This window comes from Alexandromys fortis, unplaced genomic scaffold (genome assembly GCF_014885135.2).
Source record: "Alexandromys fortis isolate MF-2015 unplaced genomic scaffold, M_Fortis_MF-2015_v1.1 scaffold_24, whole genome shotgun sequence".
Classification (NCBI taxonomy): Eukaryota; Metazoa; Chordata; class Mammalia; order Rodentia; family Cricetidae; genus Alexandromys; species Alexandromys fortis.
Genome location: NW_026067906.1, coordinates 14,337,810 through 14,354,434, shown reverse-complemented (window position 1 = coordinate 14,354,434; position 16,625 = coordinate 14,337,810). Strand labels below are relative to the sequence as shown.

General features: G+C 38.1%; 1 protein-coding gene across 1 annotated transcript in view; it reads left to right on the top strand.

Annotated features, from left to right (window-relative positions):
* Positions 1-16,625, top strand: part of Trhde (thyrotropin releasing hormone degrading enzyme) — a 357,366-nt gene that overhangs the window by 6,405 nt on the left and 334,336 nt on the right. The window contains exon 2 of the mRNA XM_050135614.1: positions 6,538-6,811. Within this exon, the coding sequence (XP_049991571.1) occupies positions 6,538-6,811 (274 nt within the window). The remainder of the gene's footprint in view (positions 1-6,537; positions 6,812-16,625) is intronic.

Here is a 16,625-nt window from a genome sequence, read left to right as displayed (position 1 = left end):
CAGGGATAATGACACTGTTTTTTTAGGGTTGTTGTGATGACTTCATGAACAATGAGAATCATGTCTGATAGTTTGTAAGAACGCCCGTGGCTATTAAATGTTCTTGAACCATTTTCATGGCTGGCGATCTGCTATGCAGACTGGTACAGGTGATCTACAACTGATGCTTCTGCTTTGGTGGTTTTCCATTCTGTGGGTATTCGGGGAAAGGTCACAGTAAAGGAATAGTCACAGCGCTCCTTCCTCTGGCCGCTGGTTTGTTCTGCTCCCCAAGCAGAGTTCAAGGAAGCAAGAGGAAGGAGAAGCAAAGCCGTGCCACCATGAGAGAAAAGAATCAAGAAGAGCTGTGGTGTTTCCCAACCACAGAAACTCGGGCTGAGATCAAATGTTATGAACTAGAGAAGACTGAGGGAGAAAAAGGTGACTCAACAGAAGAAAAGCAAAATGCTTTTATTATGGCACTACAGCCGGCCTGCAGCCACCAAGCACAGAAGGCTCCTTACAGTGCCCTTACAGCAGGCAGAAAAAAAATGCTGTTTCCAAGGAATGGGTCTCACTTCGTTTTACAGATTGCTTCCAACTCATCATGTGCGTTTTGACAGTAGTAGTGCTCTATGACACTCACATAATGCTTTGCCGGTTTCCAATCTAAAACAAATGAATCTCAGACACTAACTTTATTTATTCTTATAAAAAACGATAATTATGACCTGGGAAAGTAATTTTAGTGCATTATAGTACTCTTTATCAAGGGTGATCCATTACTCAGCACACACTTTTGATAAGAGTATTTAGTGCTACACAAATGAAAAGCAATTATGAGTATTCTGCTTTGTTTTTATAACGCGATTATTCACATATGCACCACTTCCTACATACATATTGCTGGCATTATTGCATTATGTTTTTAGTTTACTAAAATGGTTATTTAAAAAATAGACTACACACTTGCTTGGAGCGTTGAATATTCAGCAGGAGTGCTTCTCCTCTGAAATGGCAGAGGTTTAATGACTCATTGAAGTACATAAAAACACACAGTCTAAACAAAGACCCATTTTGGCTTAAAATGTTTTGTCATTGAGTAACAATTTGCATTTTGATTAACAACCTAAACTTGAAATGGGATATGTGTAACTTCTATGACCTTGTCACTTGGTGGACTTTAAAAGCGCCTGTGGCTTCTAGGACTTTGTAAGAAGCTCACCACCGCAGTTAGAGGTACAGAACCTTCTTTGGGTTGGTGGCACTTAAGACTGACCTTGAGCTATTGTGACACTGAAACAGCCTTAGCAGTACTAAGGCCATAGAATTAAGTTTAAAAGTTACTTTTTTTCACGGTGCGCATAGACGAGGCCCAAAGGAAAACCTGGTAAATGTGTCCTGCCATGTGTGAGGGTCTTTGTGTTTTGCTGGACTCCAACTGAAAAGGCATGGATCAATCTTCATGTTAAGTGTTATGCAAATGCTTCCTTCCTCTGCATATTTTACCTTCCTGAAAAGGCAAAACTGCAAATAATGGAGCAGAAATTTTATATCACACACATACTTGTAATGTGTTGGCAATATCAGCCAACGTTAATGGATTACTTCTGCTAAATGTTATCGTAATGACTTTGACACAAGGAACTTGCCTGGTGAACTTCCGCAGAAATAAGAAGAAATCAATTCTTTGTACCCTTCAGAGGCAGCTCAGAGATTCGAGCCCTCCCTCTTAGCTCAACCAAAATGTCAAACAGTCAAATTGTTAGGAAAATCAAATAATTTGATTTAGGTAGAAGAGAATTAAAATGATGCATGTTGCTCACATTTTTTCTAGTTATGCTAAAGTGACATTCTTGGAACGACACTTCCAGAATATCACTTTGGAGAGTGGATTTTTTATGCTAATCAGCAGATTCTTTTAAAGATGACATTATTTTTTTAAAGAAAGCAGGAGAATAGACAATGAGACACTTGACCCTGTTACCCTTCTGTTTTGCATTTCTTTGTGCTGTTTTTCTGCACGCGAGCATTTGTGTGTGTGTGTGTGTGTGTGTGTGTGTAGGTGTGTGTATGTATGTGTGTGACTTGTGTATGTTTGTGTTTATGTGTGTATTGTGTGTTTCTGTGTCTGTGTGTGATGTGTGTCTGTGTCTGTGTGTGTGTCTTCTATTTATGCTGTACTTTAAACTGGTTTCATCTGTTAATTAATTTCTTGTGTTTCTCATACTTGGCATCCTGCCACTACCTCAGACTCACCTCAAATTAACTCAGGCATCGGAATCATTATTTTCTTCTTTCAACCACTCTTTCTAGAAGCTTCTTTGATGTTTTAAATAACAGGAAGCAGGGAAGAAGTCTTGTTTTCTCTCAACTGGAGAAGATCACGAAATATACGCAGTGGTGATGGAATCATGTTTCTAAACTCTTACAGGTACTGCTCTCTGTGGAGGGCATCAGCCTGAAGCTGGTCCTGTCTTTGGAGAATAGAGTTATCAGGGTGAAGGAGGAGAGAGAGAGAGAGAGAGAGAGAGAGAGAGAGAGAGAGAGAGAGAGAGAGAGAGAGAGAGAGAGAGAGAGAGAGAGAGAGAGAGAGAGAGAGAGAGAGAGACTGAAACTGGATAGGGCCAGAACCTGCAAAACAGCTGCAGTGTAGTAGCTTCACATGTGTGTATAAGCTATTTCCAGAAGGGCTTTTCTGTGTTCCAGAGAGTTCGTTCCCACTCTACTCACTTGTGAGCTTTTAACTTTCATCCAAATTCTCAGACCAGTTCTTATGCTCCCTGTTCGGAAAGTCTTTGAGTTATTTGGGCTATAGGTTCCCAGTTGAGCCACCTTGATTCCAGGAGAAAAGTTACAATGTTCAGAGAGAGGTTTGAACTGGGGAGGAAAGATTCTGCTGGTTCCACTGGCTAGTCAGACTGCTTCACATCCCACAGGATGGATGAATGATTATCCAGCCTAAAATGCCAATAGTGTCAAGGTTGAAAAGCCCCGCCTAAGCAAATTCAGTTTCTTTATACATTTTCCTTGTTTGTCGTGGCTTCTTGAATAATACGTGTTTAAGCTTGTATTTATCGAACTCCTTATAGGAAGGAAGCATATATATATTCATGTTTTTATCCCAAACTTAGAACACTCAAAACTGAATTGATCAAGAGAAGTAAATATATTGAAGAACATGAGACATCTATTTATTGCTAGAGTAACTTAATGCTTTTTCAGAGGAAACGCACCAGATTCGAGGGAAATTTTATTTCTAATTGTCTAGTTATGAGATCTTGAACTTGGAAAAGACTTTAAATATAATCCAGTCTGGCTGTTTTTCTTTACCAAGGGACCTCTTTTGATTTTTCTAAATACTGAATTGAAATTCAATTGCAATCATTCTCAGGTGCCAGACTGTGAAATTGGTATTTCCTCATTTAGACATTATCAGAATATATGCTAGCCCTCTTCGCATAGATATAAACTGTGTGTATGAATTCATTAAGAATGTTAATTGCAGAAAAAGTCACGGGATGATCTTGATAGCTCTTTCCAGCCCTGAATTAAACTGCTACCTTTCCTGTCATATTTATTTACCACATAGGGTAAAAAGACACTGCACAGTCTATTTCCTATGCATAAACATTCAGTTTATTAACTTCTCATGGACCCAGACATATTTAGTCTTTACTTCTAATAAATTCCTACCCCTTATTTACTAAATGTCAAAGACATCTTTTATTTTTATACTTAAAAATGAAAACATTTTAATTACAATGCCTTTGATGATAAACGCTTACAGAACTGTTTTTTTCCTGTTTTCAGTTGTTTCTCTCTCTCTCTCTCTCTCTCCACACACACACACACACACACACACACACACACATGCACACATGTGCAATTTGATTATGAAGATTTTAGAAACAACTGCTGTACCTTTTAAAAAATAATTCAAGTACCTAATACAGTAAGACGCTTCTGTTTGTTCAAAGACTGGAACTGGAGGGCTCAGATACTTGGATGCTAAGAGGAAATTCTTTTCCTCATATGTACATTTCATGGTAGATTTGAAATAGTCCTGAGAGAGGAATACCAAGCTCTGTAGTTTTTTTTAATTAAGAAGTTGAAAGATAAGATTCTCATGCATTATGTGATACCAAGGTGCAGGAAGAGAAAGCTGTAAGTATAAGTGCATGCATTTTGGCATAAAGGTACTGACATTTCATTATGCAAAATTGTATTGCTATCAGCAGAAAATAGCCAGAGGAATGTCGTGATTCCCATAAAAATGGAAAGACTATTCATTATTACCTAGATTTGAGTTAAACCATGTTCATATTTTTACTAAAAATTAATTTTATTGCTTTTGCATTGTATTTATCTTTTATTTGGATCAAGAACATGTGAGTTCTATGCCAAGCTTTGGGCCAAAGGCTTGTGTTTCTATGGACAGACCTTTCTGGGTATACATTTTTATTTTAGAAATTTATAGGAGTGGGATAATTCATTTTTAATACTTCTTATTCCTTTATGAAGATTTATCACTAAAACTTCTTTACAACATATTATTATATTTTATCATCTTGGCAGTTTTGTGAGAAAGGTCAAGTAAACAATATTTTCTTTTTACAAATGAAAAAAAAGCAAGTTCAGGCAGCTAAGTGATTTAAACAGGTCTGGTATATAAGAGCCTAGAACTGCCTCCAAGATACTCTCCTCCCCTCCTGAACAATCAATTTGTAAAAGCTTTTTTTTCCTTTAGTTCAAAAATGAAACTTTAAAATTTACAACCCTAGTGATAAATATAAACTCCATACTTTTAAAAAAGTGGTGTAAATAGTCACACTGCATTTACCTAGAGAGAGCCAATGAGATCTGGTCCACACCACAACCTTTAGAGTTTGGATAGCAAAGCAAAATTCAAGATGCATGCTACTTGTTGTGATTGGTAGCATCTTCCTGTATCCTAGGCTGAGAATAACTGTGACGTCAAGCTGAAGTTCTCTATGGAAGTGTATCCTGTGGTATTAGCCACATATACCCTGAACAAGAGTAGGGTGGCAGAGAGCTACTCCTGGATGAAGCAGCCTTTGAAGTAATGACTTGAGAATTTATTAATATCTTTGGAAGGGTCTGATATTGACTTGCCTTACAGAAGATTTTGTAGCTGAAAACTTCAGCTTTTATTATAAATTATTTCTTAGTTATAAGAGTGTCCTTAAATGACTTGAGTGTCTTCATTTGTAACTATAGACTATGAAGGTGTGTAGTAACATCTTCTGATTAGTTTTAACAAAATTTATCAGAAAGTATGTATATGTATCAAATATATATGTATTTGATATATATGTACATGTTTAGTTTATATATTGTACAGATAGCCTATATATTTATGTGTATGTGTGTATGTATATATGTATGTGTGTGTGTAATCATAGTAGTTCCAATTTTATATGGGAAACACATTTTAAGACCTTCAATGAATGTCTGAAGTCATGAGCACTATAAATACACAATATTTGTTCCAGTGTGTACATACAGATGATAAAATTTAATTTATAAGTTAGAAATACCAAGAGGTTAACAGCTAGTAATAAAATAAAACACCCTAATACTATGCTGTAATAAAGCTATATAAATATGGTCTCACCTCACCATACATTTCGAGTTCCATCACACTATAAAAATATTTCTGGACCTCAGCTGACTGTGGGTAACTTAAGCACACACATAAAAAATGAAGCCATGTATAGGGTGAGCCATTTTCCTAAAAATCAGGGCTCTCTGGACTGTGCAGTATAAATGTCAATTCTAGTGATAAGAAAAGATAAAGCTCTTATGAACCAGGCATGACTGGTCTTTGCTTGCCTGCTGCAGCTATTCATAATGTTGGGGACTTTATAACCTCCCCCCCCACTTTCCTCCATCTGAGCTTTACAATAATTTTGGGATTAGAATTGTGTAGTTTCTCATTTGAGGGAGGTTTTAGAATTATCAAAGTTGGTGTGGCTATAGGAAGTTTGAGAGGCAGAATTCAGACCAAGATTTAATAGATATTAAAGTCATTTATTTTAACATAAGTAGATTGAATGCTTTCAAATTTGAGGCTATAGATATTTCCCAGTGAAGGTCTATGAGCCCCCTCCCCCCCCATTTAATGACCGTGTTTGGATTTCCATCTCATTATCTCTATATACTGGATGCCCTAGCTTCAGGAAGAACGTGATATGCACAATAAAAGAGCCATTATTCCTCAGTGTTTGCCAATGTGCCCATGAGTTGTTTCTCTGTAGAGTGTAGTGTTTCATCCAGCAAGCATTGCTCTGGGTTTAGAGAGTTTACTTTAATCGAGACAAAAACTTCCCTGAAGAACTCTTATTGTTGGGGCAGGATATTATACATGAACTGTACTTTTATGTTATTCATGGATATAAGCATAGTTTAGAAAAAAATGTGTATTTTCAGATTTATCAAAATATGCTACCTGAGGTATGCAATAGAGTCACTGCTTTAATTGAAGCAATACATGCAATCAGCATTTCCTTTTCTTCTCCTTCTTCTTCTCCCCAGATTCCTTGGTGTTACTCAGTTCTCACCTACGCATGCCAGGAAGGCGTTCCCATGTTTCGATGAGCCAATCTACAAGGCCACTTTCAAAATCAGTATTAAGCATCAAGCCACCTACTTGTCTCTATCCAATATGCCCCTGGAGACGTCTGTGTTCGAGGAAGACGGATGGGTAACAGACCACTTTTCACAGACCCCTCTCATGTCCACGTATTATTTAGCCTGGGCGATTTGCAACTTCACTTATCGAGAAACTACTACGAAGAGTGGGGTTGTCGTAAGTATTATCAGTCTAATGTTGCTTTGGATACTGTGTAGTCTCTAAAGTAATCTGATTTCTAGGTTCACAGGCGTCACTTGTAAGGCTTTCACATCTGACACAGCCAAAGTCTTTAGTTACTGGAGGTTAAACGTAATCCTTGTTTCAAAGTGAGACAGAAACGTTTCTCCCGCTCCACCCAATTTTCTATTCTTTCAACCATCTTCGTCCCCTGTTTTCATGGGCCCTGGCTTTCCTCCTCTCCACCCTAATCCTGGGCATGCCTAGAACAGCACTTGACTTTTCTGAAAAAAACTTCTTGTTTCCTGGTGCATCTTTCTGTTATGAATTTTTTCCAAATGTATAGAAAATGTACCAAATGATACAATGAACTCCACTCACCTATTAGAACCAGCTCTGAGAAGTAAACCGTATTGGATAGAATCGAAGCTCCCTAGCAGAACTCGCTCCCTGATATCCTCGCCACTGGGAACCCTGACTTCAACTTTGCATTTCTCCTTTCCATGCATTTTATTGTACATTTGCAATATATGTTTATATGCACTTATAATACTTAGTATACTCCAAAATCCAAGATACTTTAGAGAAGAGATATCACCCTCCATTGTATAGTTGTTCCACCTACTTTTCGTAGGTAGTGTGAGCTCGTGCAGGCATTGTCTGCATTAACTTCATGGTAAAGACCAAGTGGCTTTTCGTTGATGGTCCTCCTTAGTGACATTAAGGTGCTCTAGACACTTTTCTATTGCATTGTATCATGCTAGGCTAAGCCATGGCGAATGAGCGATTTCTGCGTCATTTCAATTTCTTCCACAATAACTAAGCATTTATTTTAAATTTCATATTAATTATAAAGGCTATTATGGTTCTCCTTTCCCCACATGAGTAATTGGGGTTTAAATAGATTAAGTAGCCTTCCAAGAGTCAGAAATCACAAGTCAAATCTGTTTGTTTGTCCCCAAGGTTTGGCCTTTCTCTCCTGTGCCCAGGGACTCTCTTTTTACCACTTCACCTGCATGCCTTTGAGGGAATTTATCTTGTGATCGTTCCCACTACATAGCTCCTATATTCCATTTTCCTTGCCCACAACAGAATAATTGATTAGAAAGTTATGTTTTTAATCGGTTGGGATTCACAGCTCTATAATAACATGCATTTTGAAAAGTAGTGTTGGCAAAAGATCTTTTTCTCACTTAATTTTAATTTAAACCACCATGGAACCTGCTTTTTTTTTTTAAAAAAAAACTGCATGCAAAATTAATGCCATTATTGAAAAACTCTGGAGTGAGTTCATCTGTGTAATCATTAAAGTAACACCCTAAATGCTGAGTGTAGAGGGCCAGCAGCTATTTTACTCTCTGGACTTACAATAAGTTGAAATGCTGAATCCCTCATATGCTCGTGGATGTCTTCTGTGGACATTTCAAGTCGGCACTCACTGGACCATACGCAGAAAAGGAACATGAAGATATCTCATTTCCTTTTGTGTCTTCAAAAGCTGATGACTGACTTACAGCGGCTCAGCTAGCATGAAGTATACTGGAAGTGCTTGAGCCTGGTGTGTTTTCTTTAAAGGACCGTGAAAGTGTCCTCAGTTCTACATAATTATGCTTGCAAAACCACTCTAGTTCTTTTGATGTGACTTTTTATTGTTAGGGATCTCTAAGTCATCAGGAAGCATTTTATCATTGATGCTTAGTAATTTTAGTGTAGAAAAGCTAAAAACATAGTAGTAAAAAAAATTGAAAGGTCAGTTGAAAGAAAACTTCAGACTGTATAATCTAAAAATCCCCAAGTCAGAAAAAAAAAAAAAAAAAGCAGAATGGCCATTGGGAGCTCCTGTTTAGCAGCTGTGGAAACATAGCTGAAACTCCACTCTCTTTCTCTGTCCCTCTTTGAAATGCAATCTATTTTCTTCTCACTGACTTTCCTCTTTATTACTGGGGGCACCTGGGAATGACATTTCTCAGCCCTTAGCAGATGGGAGGAGAAGAGAGTCGGCTTCAGAGTCCTGGCTGTGGGATTGTTGTGTGAGGTCCAGGTGGTCATTTCAGAGCAGAAGCTGCAGCAGTGGTGGTTGAGCTATGAGGCAAGAGCTTGAGTAGCATATTAATAATATGGAGTGTAAGTACTAGAGCCATCATCATGACCATCGTCATCTGCTTTGAAAACTGCCTATACTTTGCAAAACACTATCCAAAATAATTACAAAGGTGAATACCCCTGGTACGGGGCTGCAAATGCAAATTAGGTATTTAATCCTAATCTGCAAATGCATTGAGTTTATCCATCCCGTAAACAGCTTATCATTTTTTCTTAAATGGTGTTAATATTTACAAATTGACAGATTGCATATAAAACCATTTCTGCCTTCTTCTAAGAACCCCAAAAATGTAAATGGAGGTTTCTCTGTCCTACCCCGTCCTGGAGCTGCTTCTAAATGATCACTCAGTGGCTTAACCTTAATTACAGACTGCTTGACCTATAGTTCATGCTTTTTACTAACTAGCTCTCACATCTAAATTAGCCCNCACACACACACACATATATATATATATTGCCATGCGGACAAGGCTGGCATTTTTCTTTTGGGGCAGCTGGCTCGTCTCTCCATCGACTCCTGTATTTTTCCTCTGTCTTTCTCCCTGTATTGAGCTTGACTTTCCCACCTAGCTATATTCTGCCTTGCTATAGGCTAAAGGAACTTTTTATCATCAACCAATGTCAGCAACTTATATTCACGGTTATCCCATAGCAAGGTCTTATATCATGTGACTCACATCTGTATTCTGTAACATTTCCTCATTTATTGATTCGTTCAATGGACATTTGTTGATTGGATGCTACCACAGATACTGGATAGATTCTGGGAATACAGCTGCTTCATTTCTTCTGGAGATCTAGTGTTCCAATTAAAGGAAATACTCATTCACACATGTAATGTGCAAGATGGTGATTTATGCCTTGAAGAAAGTCAGTGGGCTGAAGTTAAGTGGTGACCAGTTTGTTTACATCTGACATTTACTTCTCATGGTAACATTCTCCAATCCGCTTTATTGTTTTTTTAAATTTATTATTTATTTATTTATTTATTTATTTATTTATTAAAGATTTCTGTCTCCTCCCGGCCACTGCCTCCCATTTCCCTCCCCCTCCTCCAACCAACTCCCCCTCCCTCATCAGCCCGAAGTTTTATTCTTTTGTGCTCAGTTCATCTCACAGTTATACGTTACCTGCTGCAATCCTGCATAAAATTAGATTTTAGCCTTACTCTAGGAACCCAACTCAGGAGGACAATCGGGGACTGCACGCAAGGAAAACAAAAGATTCACCAGTTCTGAATTAGCATCATTTAGCATTCATCAATTGTCCAGTTGGAGGATACAATCCCAAGACCACTAGAAGATGGAGAAATTGCTAACAGTTGCTGTGCAGGCATGTGTTTCATGGAGGAGAGTGGAGTTAGTTAGACCTTGAATGATGATTTGGTCCCAGGGAAGCAGATGCTGTGTGCACAGTGTGCTTGGTTGGGGAAATATTATCAGGAAGAGACAGAGTTGTGGGAACGTCTGCATGGAGACTGGTGTAGAAGGATGACTACAGATGAGGTTTTATCATCAGACACATCTGTTTCCGAGTTCGTGCCTTGCTTTTCTGTGACCTTGGTTCATTACTTAGCCTCTTCCTTTTCTAGTTTTCTTGTTTGAAAACCGAAAGTATGACTTCTCTTACTTTTCTCTTCTGGTTCCTGTCCTTGCAAAACAAACTACTCTAAAAAGGATGTTCATGATGCATCCAGTGTATTATGTCTAGAGCCTCTGTGGTATGGAATTGAACTGCACAGTGGAAGTAACTTGTCTCTGCTCGGTATTGTCTGCATCTCAGATGGGGTGACGTGATGACTGGCCTCTTACAACCAGGGCCAGAATCACCTGGAATACATTTGTTTGGTGGTTTATTTTTAGTCTCCCGAGATATCAGCCGGGGCTGTGTGCCATAGCATTTGTGTGTAGTGTTTGCATGACCCAGGCTTGCTTAAAATATGGTAACACCAGGGAGATTTGCTTTCTTTGGTTTATTACATGGTAGTTTAGAAGAATACTGTCTTAGTCAGGGTTTCTATTGCTGTGATGGAACACCATGACCAAAGCAACTTGGGGAGGTTTACTTGGCTTATGTATCCTTTATGTTTATTTTGCTTATGTATTAGTTGCAATCCATTGAGGGAAGGCAAGGCAGGAACTCAAAGTGGAAAGAAAGCCATAGGCAGGAACTGAGGCAGAGGACATGGTGGCCTATTTCCTACTGACTTGCACCTCATATTTGCTCCTCATATCCTGCTTTCTCACAGAACTCAGGATCGCCATCCCAGGGATGATATCATTTGCAATAGGTTGGGCCTTTCCACAACAATCACTAATTAAAATAATGTTCTACGGGCTTGCTTATAGCTTGATCTGATGGAGAGATTTTCTCCCCTGGGGTTCCCCTATCTCAGATGACTCTAGCCTGTTTCACTTTGACATAAAATTAGCCAGCATAAACAGCAAAGGTAAGTGCCCTAAAAAGCTATAAGGTAGCTCTCTGGGACTGTTTCTGATATCACACTTTATTATTTCGATGAGGTTGTTTTTTTTTTCCCTTACATTAGTTACCAGCAGTAGTCTAGACTCAACAGAAGAATACATCCTCGCCAGATCTTAATAGAAAGAATGCCAAAGAATTTGTGGTCTTGTTTTAAAATTAACAGTCTGTTCTCTGTTCACAAACTACTTACATTCAGTCCAAATAGAATATATACTCTCTAATGGGAATCAGCCTGTTAATAACATATGTTGACATTTGAGGTCTGCAATCTTACAAGCCAGAGGAAACCAGGTGTAGACGAGGTGACTCTGTTTTGGTTTCTTGGTCATATCTTCTAATCTCTCAGAAGACCCGTTATAAAGACCACCAAGTAAATGAGTTTCTTCCACAGCCCCACAACCCACAGGCAATGGCGAAGTTCGAATGTGTTTGTGATAGTCATCTGTATTCCAGAATAGAAAGTAATGTGACGATCCAATAGTCAATGGCCTGTAGCCGTTCTAAAATCCAACTGGTCAGTCTTGCCAGTTCCTTAGCCATGGTCCATTGCTGTTCCCTGTGGGTGGTTTCCTTGGCACTTGAACTCATTCTTCAGCCTTTTAATTTTGTCTCTGAAGAACTTCTTTTCCAAATGCAAAATAGTTTGTGTCTACAAGTGGGTAACTTCAGCTCCATTCTTATATGTGCAAAGTTGTGTTCCACAGGCTCTGTAACTTTACAGTTAAGCAAGTATACTTACTAAAAATCAAGATTTTTAAGCTATGAGGCTATAGCCACTCTCTCAGACATTAGATCCATAGATGTCTTTTGGATAAATCTTTGTCTATGTTGAGGCTTTGTGGAATAAAGGTTCTCATATACTCATTGTTTAACAGAGAGACTTCATGAGACAGCTTTTTAAAATTTTTGGAAAGATACTTATCTTTTGAAAAAGCCTTGGGGTGCTACTTCAATAGAATCTGAGGGTTTAGAGAACAGGGGCTCTTGCTTTTAGCTTCAGGCTGTGTTTCATGATGGTGATCTGTGCTATTATTATTTTCTTGAAGCTGTTCTTTAATAACCTTCCTCCATTTAATGAGGCTAAAAGGGAGAAAGCAATTATATTTCAAATTCAAAGAATCTTAGCTATTTTACACTCCTTGTAAAGTTTGGTTGTGAGTAGACAGTTCATTCTTTTGCTCATATCTTCTCTTTGTAAAAAAATCCACAGTTGGTGAGAAGAATCAGCTGTCCCTTTCAAATTTTTCCCTAGAAATCTCTTTGGCTGCACAAATTTAGTTCTGTAGTTACATTCCTTATTTTTCTTGGTACCTAAGGTAATCAAGTGGCAACCCTTTGTTATATTATATAACAAAAACTTCCTCTTATTCTGCTTAGTTTTTTCTGTATGCTGTGTGCAGGTATGCGCAAGTGGATGTACAGCCTTGCTCATCCACACACGCCAGTGTAGAGGGCAGAGATTGTTGTATGTATTCCTCTAGCGTTCTTCATCTTTACTCTCCCAGCACTTTGAGATTAGCATGTCACCTAGAATGCTTGGCCAGTGAGCCTTTGGGATCTAGTTGTCTCTGCTAACCAGACCTGTATGATACATGTAGGTGGTGGCTATTGGGGATGTGAACTAAGGTCTTCATGCTAGAATAGAAAGCATCTTACCCAATGAACTATCTTCAGCTTCTCATTCAGCTTTTAATAATATTGTCAATATTATCCTTCAAGTCCTCACTACCTACCTGTTAAGGCCTTCAAGTTTCTGCTAATTCCTGTTATCTTCATGGCTTTTCCAGTTGTTGCACACAGTCTGGTCCCAAAGCTAATGCTACACATTGCTAAACTTTCTTTATGACAAGGCTTTACTTCCAACATTTGATTCAAGTTTATACTGCTGAATTAGATGTCGTTCTAAGTGTTAGCAGTAAAGCAATTATGCTTATGGATTGTGGATGTCAAGAGTTTGAAAAATGTTGATCCCATAATGACTTACCGTCACAGTATCTAGGATCTTAGCTTGAGAAGCTGACTTCCTGGGTATAGTTTAATAGATGGGATGAGAGTGAGAGCATCTTTACTAAGTGTATCTACTTAATATTGGCTGTCACATGGGATCTCAATTAGCACTCACATATGAGCCACCAACAATTAGTTTCTCCAAGACACTAGAGCCCCTGTGTCTCATATTGGTGAACTTGTTAATAGTTATTCCACCTCCCCCAAGAGGTTACATGATCTGTTTGTTCCATTATTAATGATTATATTGATCACATGCACCACTGCCTTTTTTTCTTTTTTAATCTTCCTCTCCTTTTGCAAGTCAGGGGCTGGTTACTCTTTCTGATTCATTCTAAGAATTTGAACAGTGTTGCTTTTGGTGAATTATGTGAGCTATTAATCATTTGTTTTCTTTTTGAGGCCCTAGAAATCTAGGAACACTAACACATAAACAGTATCTTTCAATGGGAATGGTGTATAGAATTTGAAGCTCCCTTTAAAAACTATCACAGTTATTAATATTATAAAAGAATAAGTATATAAAATATAAAGACATAATTTTGAGTGCTTAACATAGTACTCATTCTTGTAATCCCATTTAAATAGATGACATTCCGATATTCTACAAGGGAGAAGTGATTCTTAAGTTTGAACAGCATATTGCTACTAGGTTGCAGAAGGATTTGATGCTGGTTAAACTTTAATATTTCACTTAGTCAACAGTAAGAACCATTAGAAAGTTAAACGCTGGGGACATGATATATATTATTTGATGATATATTTGCACACAACATGTAATATATGTAACTAAGAGGAGCTTGCAATTGGAAGTTCATTCAACTAAGGCAAATTGGAGTAGAGCAGCAGTTACAGTTGAAACAGATAAGACAATATAGATGTGGAAGACATTTGAAGGAGGAAATGGTAGGATTTTGGTGAGGGATATTAAATAGCAAAATGAGACCTTGGAGAAGACATGGATTAAATAATCAAGAATGATTCTAATGATAGGGTAGAAGACCTGTACAGTTCTCTGATACAGAATCACTAGAAGACCTGTACAGTTCTCTGATACAGAATCACTGTGTATTTTTATTTTCAATATTATAATACAGTTATAATATTTTTTCATTTCCTTTCCTTCATACAGACTCTCTAATATTCCTCTTGCTTCTCCTATTCAAATTAATGGCCTCATTTTCATTTGTTTTTATTTCATGTACAGGTACATGGTACAGGTACATATATAATCATAAATATAACCTATTCAGTGTGTATTATGTTGTTTGTATTGATGTTTTCAGGGGTGACTATTTGGTACTGGAGAACCAATTGGCATGCTCTTCCACTGGGGAAGAGCACCACTGTAGCCAATGAGAGTTTTCATTTTCCAACACTAACCTTTTAGAAGCATGCCATATATGGCTAAAGTGATCAATTTATTGTATTAAAATGACTATGTAGAAGTTTTGTGTGTGTGTGTGTGTGTGTGTTATCAGCAAGCAATAAAACAAGATCAAGTAAGAAGGGAAATATTCAAAAGTAGATTGGAGAATACTCTCTCACTCCCTGTCTCCCTCTCTCTGTGTGTCTCTGTCTCTGCCTCTGCTTCTCTTGTTTTGAGGTAGGGTGTCAAGTGTAGTCCAGCCTGGCCTAGAATATGCATCTGAATTTAACCTTGAACTCTCTATATTCTTGAGAGCTAGGATTACAAGCCTGCACACTCTGACCTGGTATTTTTTATCTTTTTCAGGGAATGGGCTCCCTTGAATCTTGAGTTTATTTGCTCCAAAATAGTGTGTTTTGCATATTGCTATGTCATTACAGTGACCCTTATCAACTCTAAAGCTCATGGGAGTACATCACATGCCGTTGCCTGCATCAGATAACCAACTGCAGATGCCAAGCCTAAAGTGCCCATGTGGCAAATAGGAATATTGCTATCCTCTGCTGCAAGAAAGGGATTTTCTGGAGGAGGGGTGTTGGACAACCAATGTATTATACTTACCCAAAATATAAATTTAATTTTTTAGATTGTCAATAACAGGAAGTACATACAGCAAATTTGCATACATGTGTACATCCATAAAGAGATATGCATGTACAAAAATGCACCTTTCTGATACACATTTTTCTGCAGATGGGATTCCATGTATATACCTCAAATATGGGACTATCATTCTGTGTAGTTTTCTAGTGAAAACAAAATTGGATTTCATGTTCATAAGTGAATTAGAGATATGTCAGTTAGTGCAGTGTAAGCGTGTATTGTAGTTTATTTAAAATATGATAATAATAGAAGCTCCTCTGTCATTAGACATTTTGGTTATATTGTATTACAAATATAGCAATGGTCCACAGAGAAAGAAAAAGAAATTGTAACAAAGGAATTGAAATACAACCTATTCAGGAATATAAGGCAAAGCCTTCTGCACACCCCAGGAGAGCTAATCCTCCTCTTCTTCTGTACTCTTAGAATACTTTGTTTGCTCATGTCTTATAGCCACTGTTCTGACATTCATTGTTTCATCTTGCTTGTTGTGTTGTTTCTCTAGAAGGTATTTCACTCACCTTTGTAGATCAGCAGTTCCTATTATATGTGGAAAATGGCATGTGCTTGGTAGAATTCTACTGGACACCTAAATGACGAATTTCTTGAGAGATGTCACAAGGCCAAGGGGTTCCAAAATCTTTCTATTAGGTTAATGTGTAGGAACTGAAAATGCACAAGGAGTAATTGTATAAATATTGAAATGTAAAGAGCAAACGATGAGTGGCAGGTGTGTCACCTGCAGGGAACTCTGCAGGGAAATGTCAGCCAAGAGTGTGAGCAGAGACAGTTGAGTGGCAAAAAAGGAAGGGAATCAAGTACAGGCTCTCGATTCTGAAGAAACTGGTATTAGGCATAAGGAATGAGGCAGATCATAACAAACAGAAAGTCAGAAATCATTGCTGTCTTTACTGGGGAAGCTAAGTCAAAGTGTTGGTCAGCCTTTGAGAATTGGGAGGTAACTGAGTGAGCATGGGCTGACTGGGTGGTGTGAAGTCATATGAGTATTTGTTTTAGGACTAGATGAGAGAGATGCTTGATCCAGGTTTGAGATACCCAGTCAGTTCTGCATGGCCATGAGCAGGATTTATAGCTAGGTTAGGATTTTGAACACTTAAGAGGTAAAAAGACTGCACTGGTGAACTTGCAGAAATTTCATCGGTGTGGAAGAAGCACAGCCAGGAG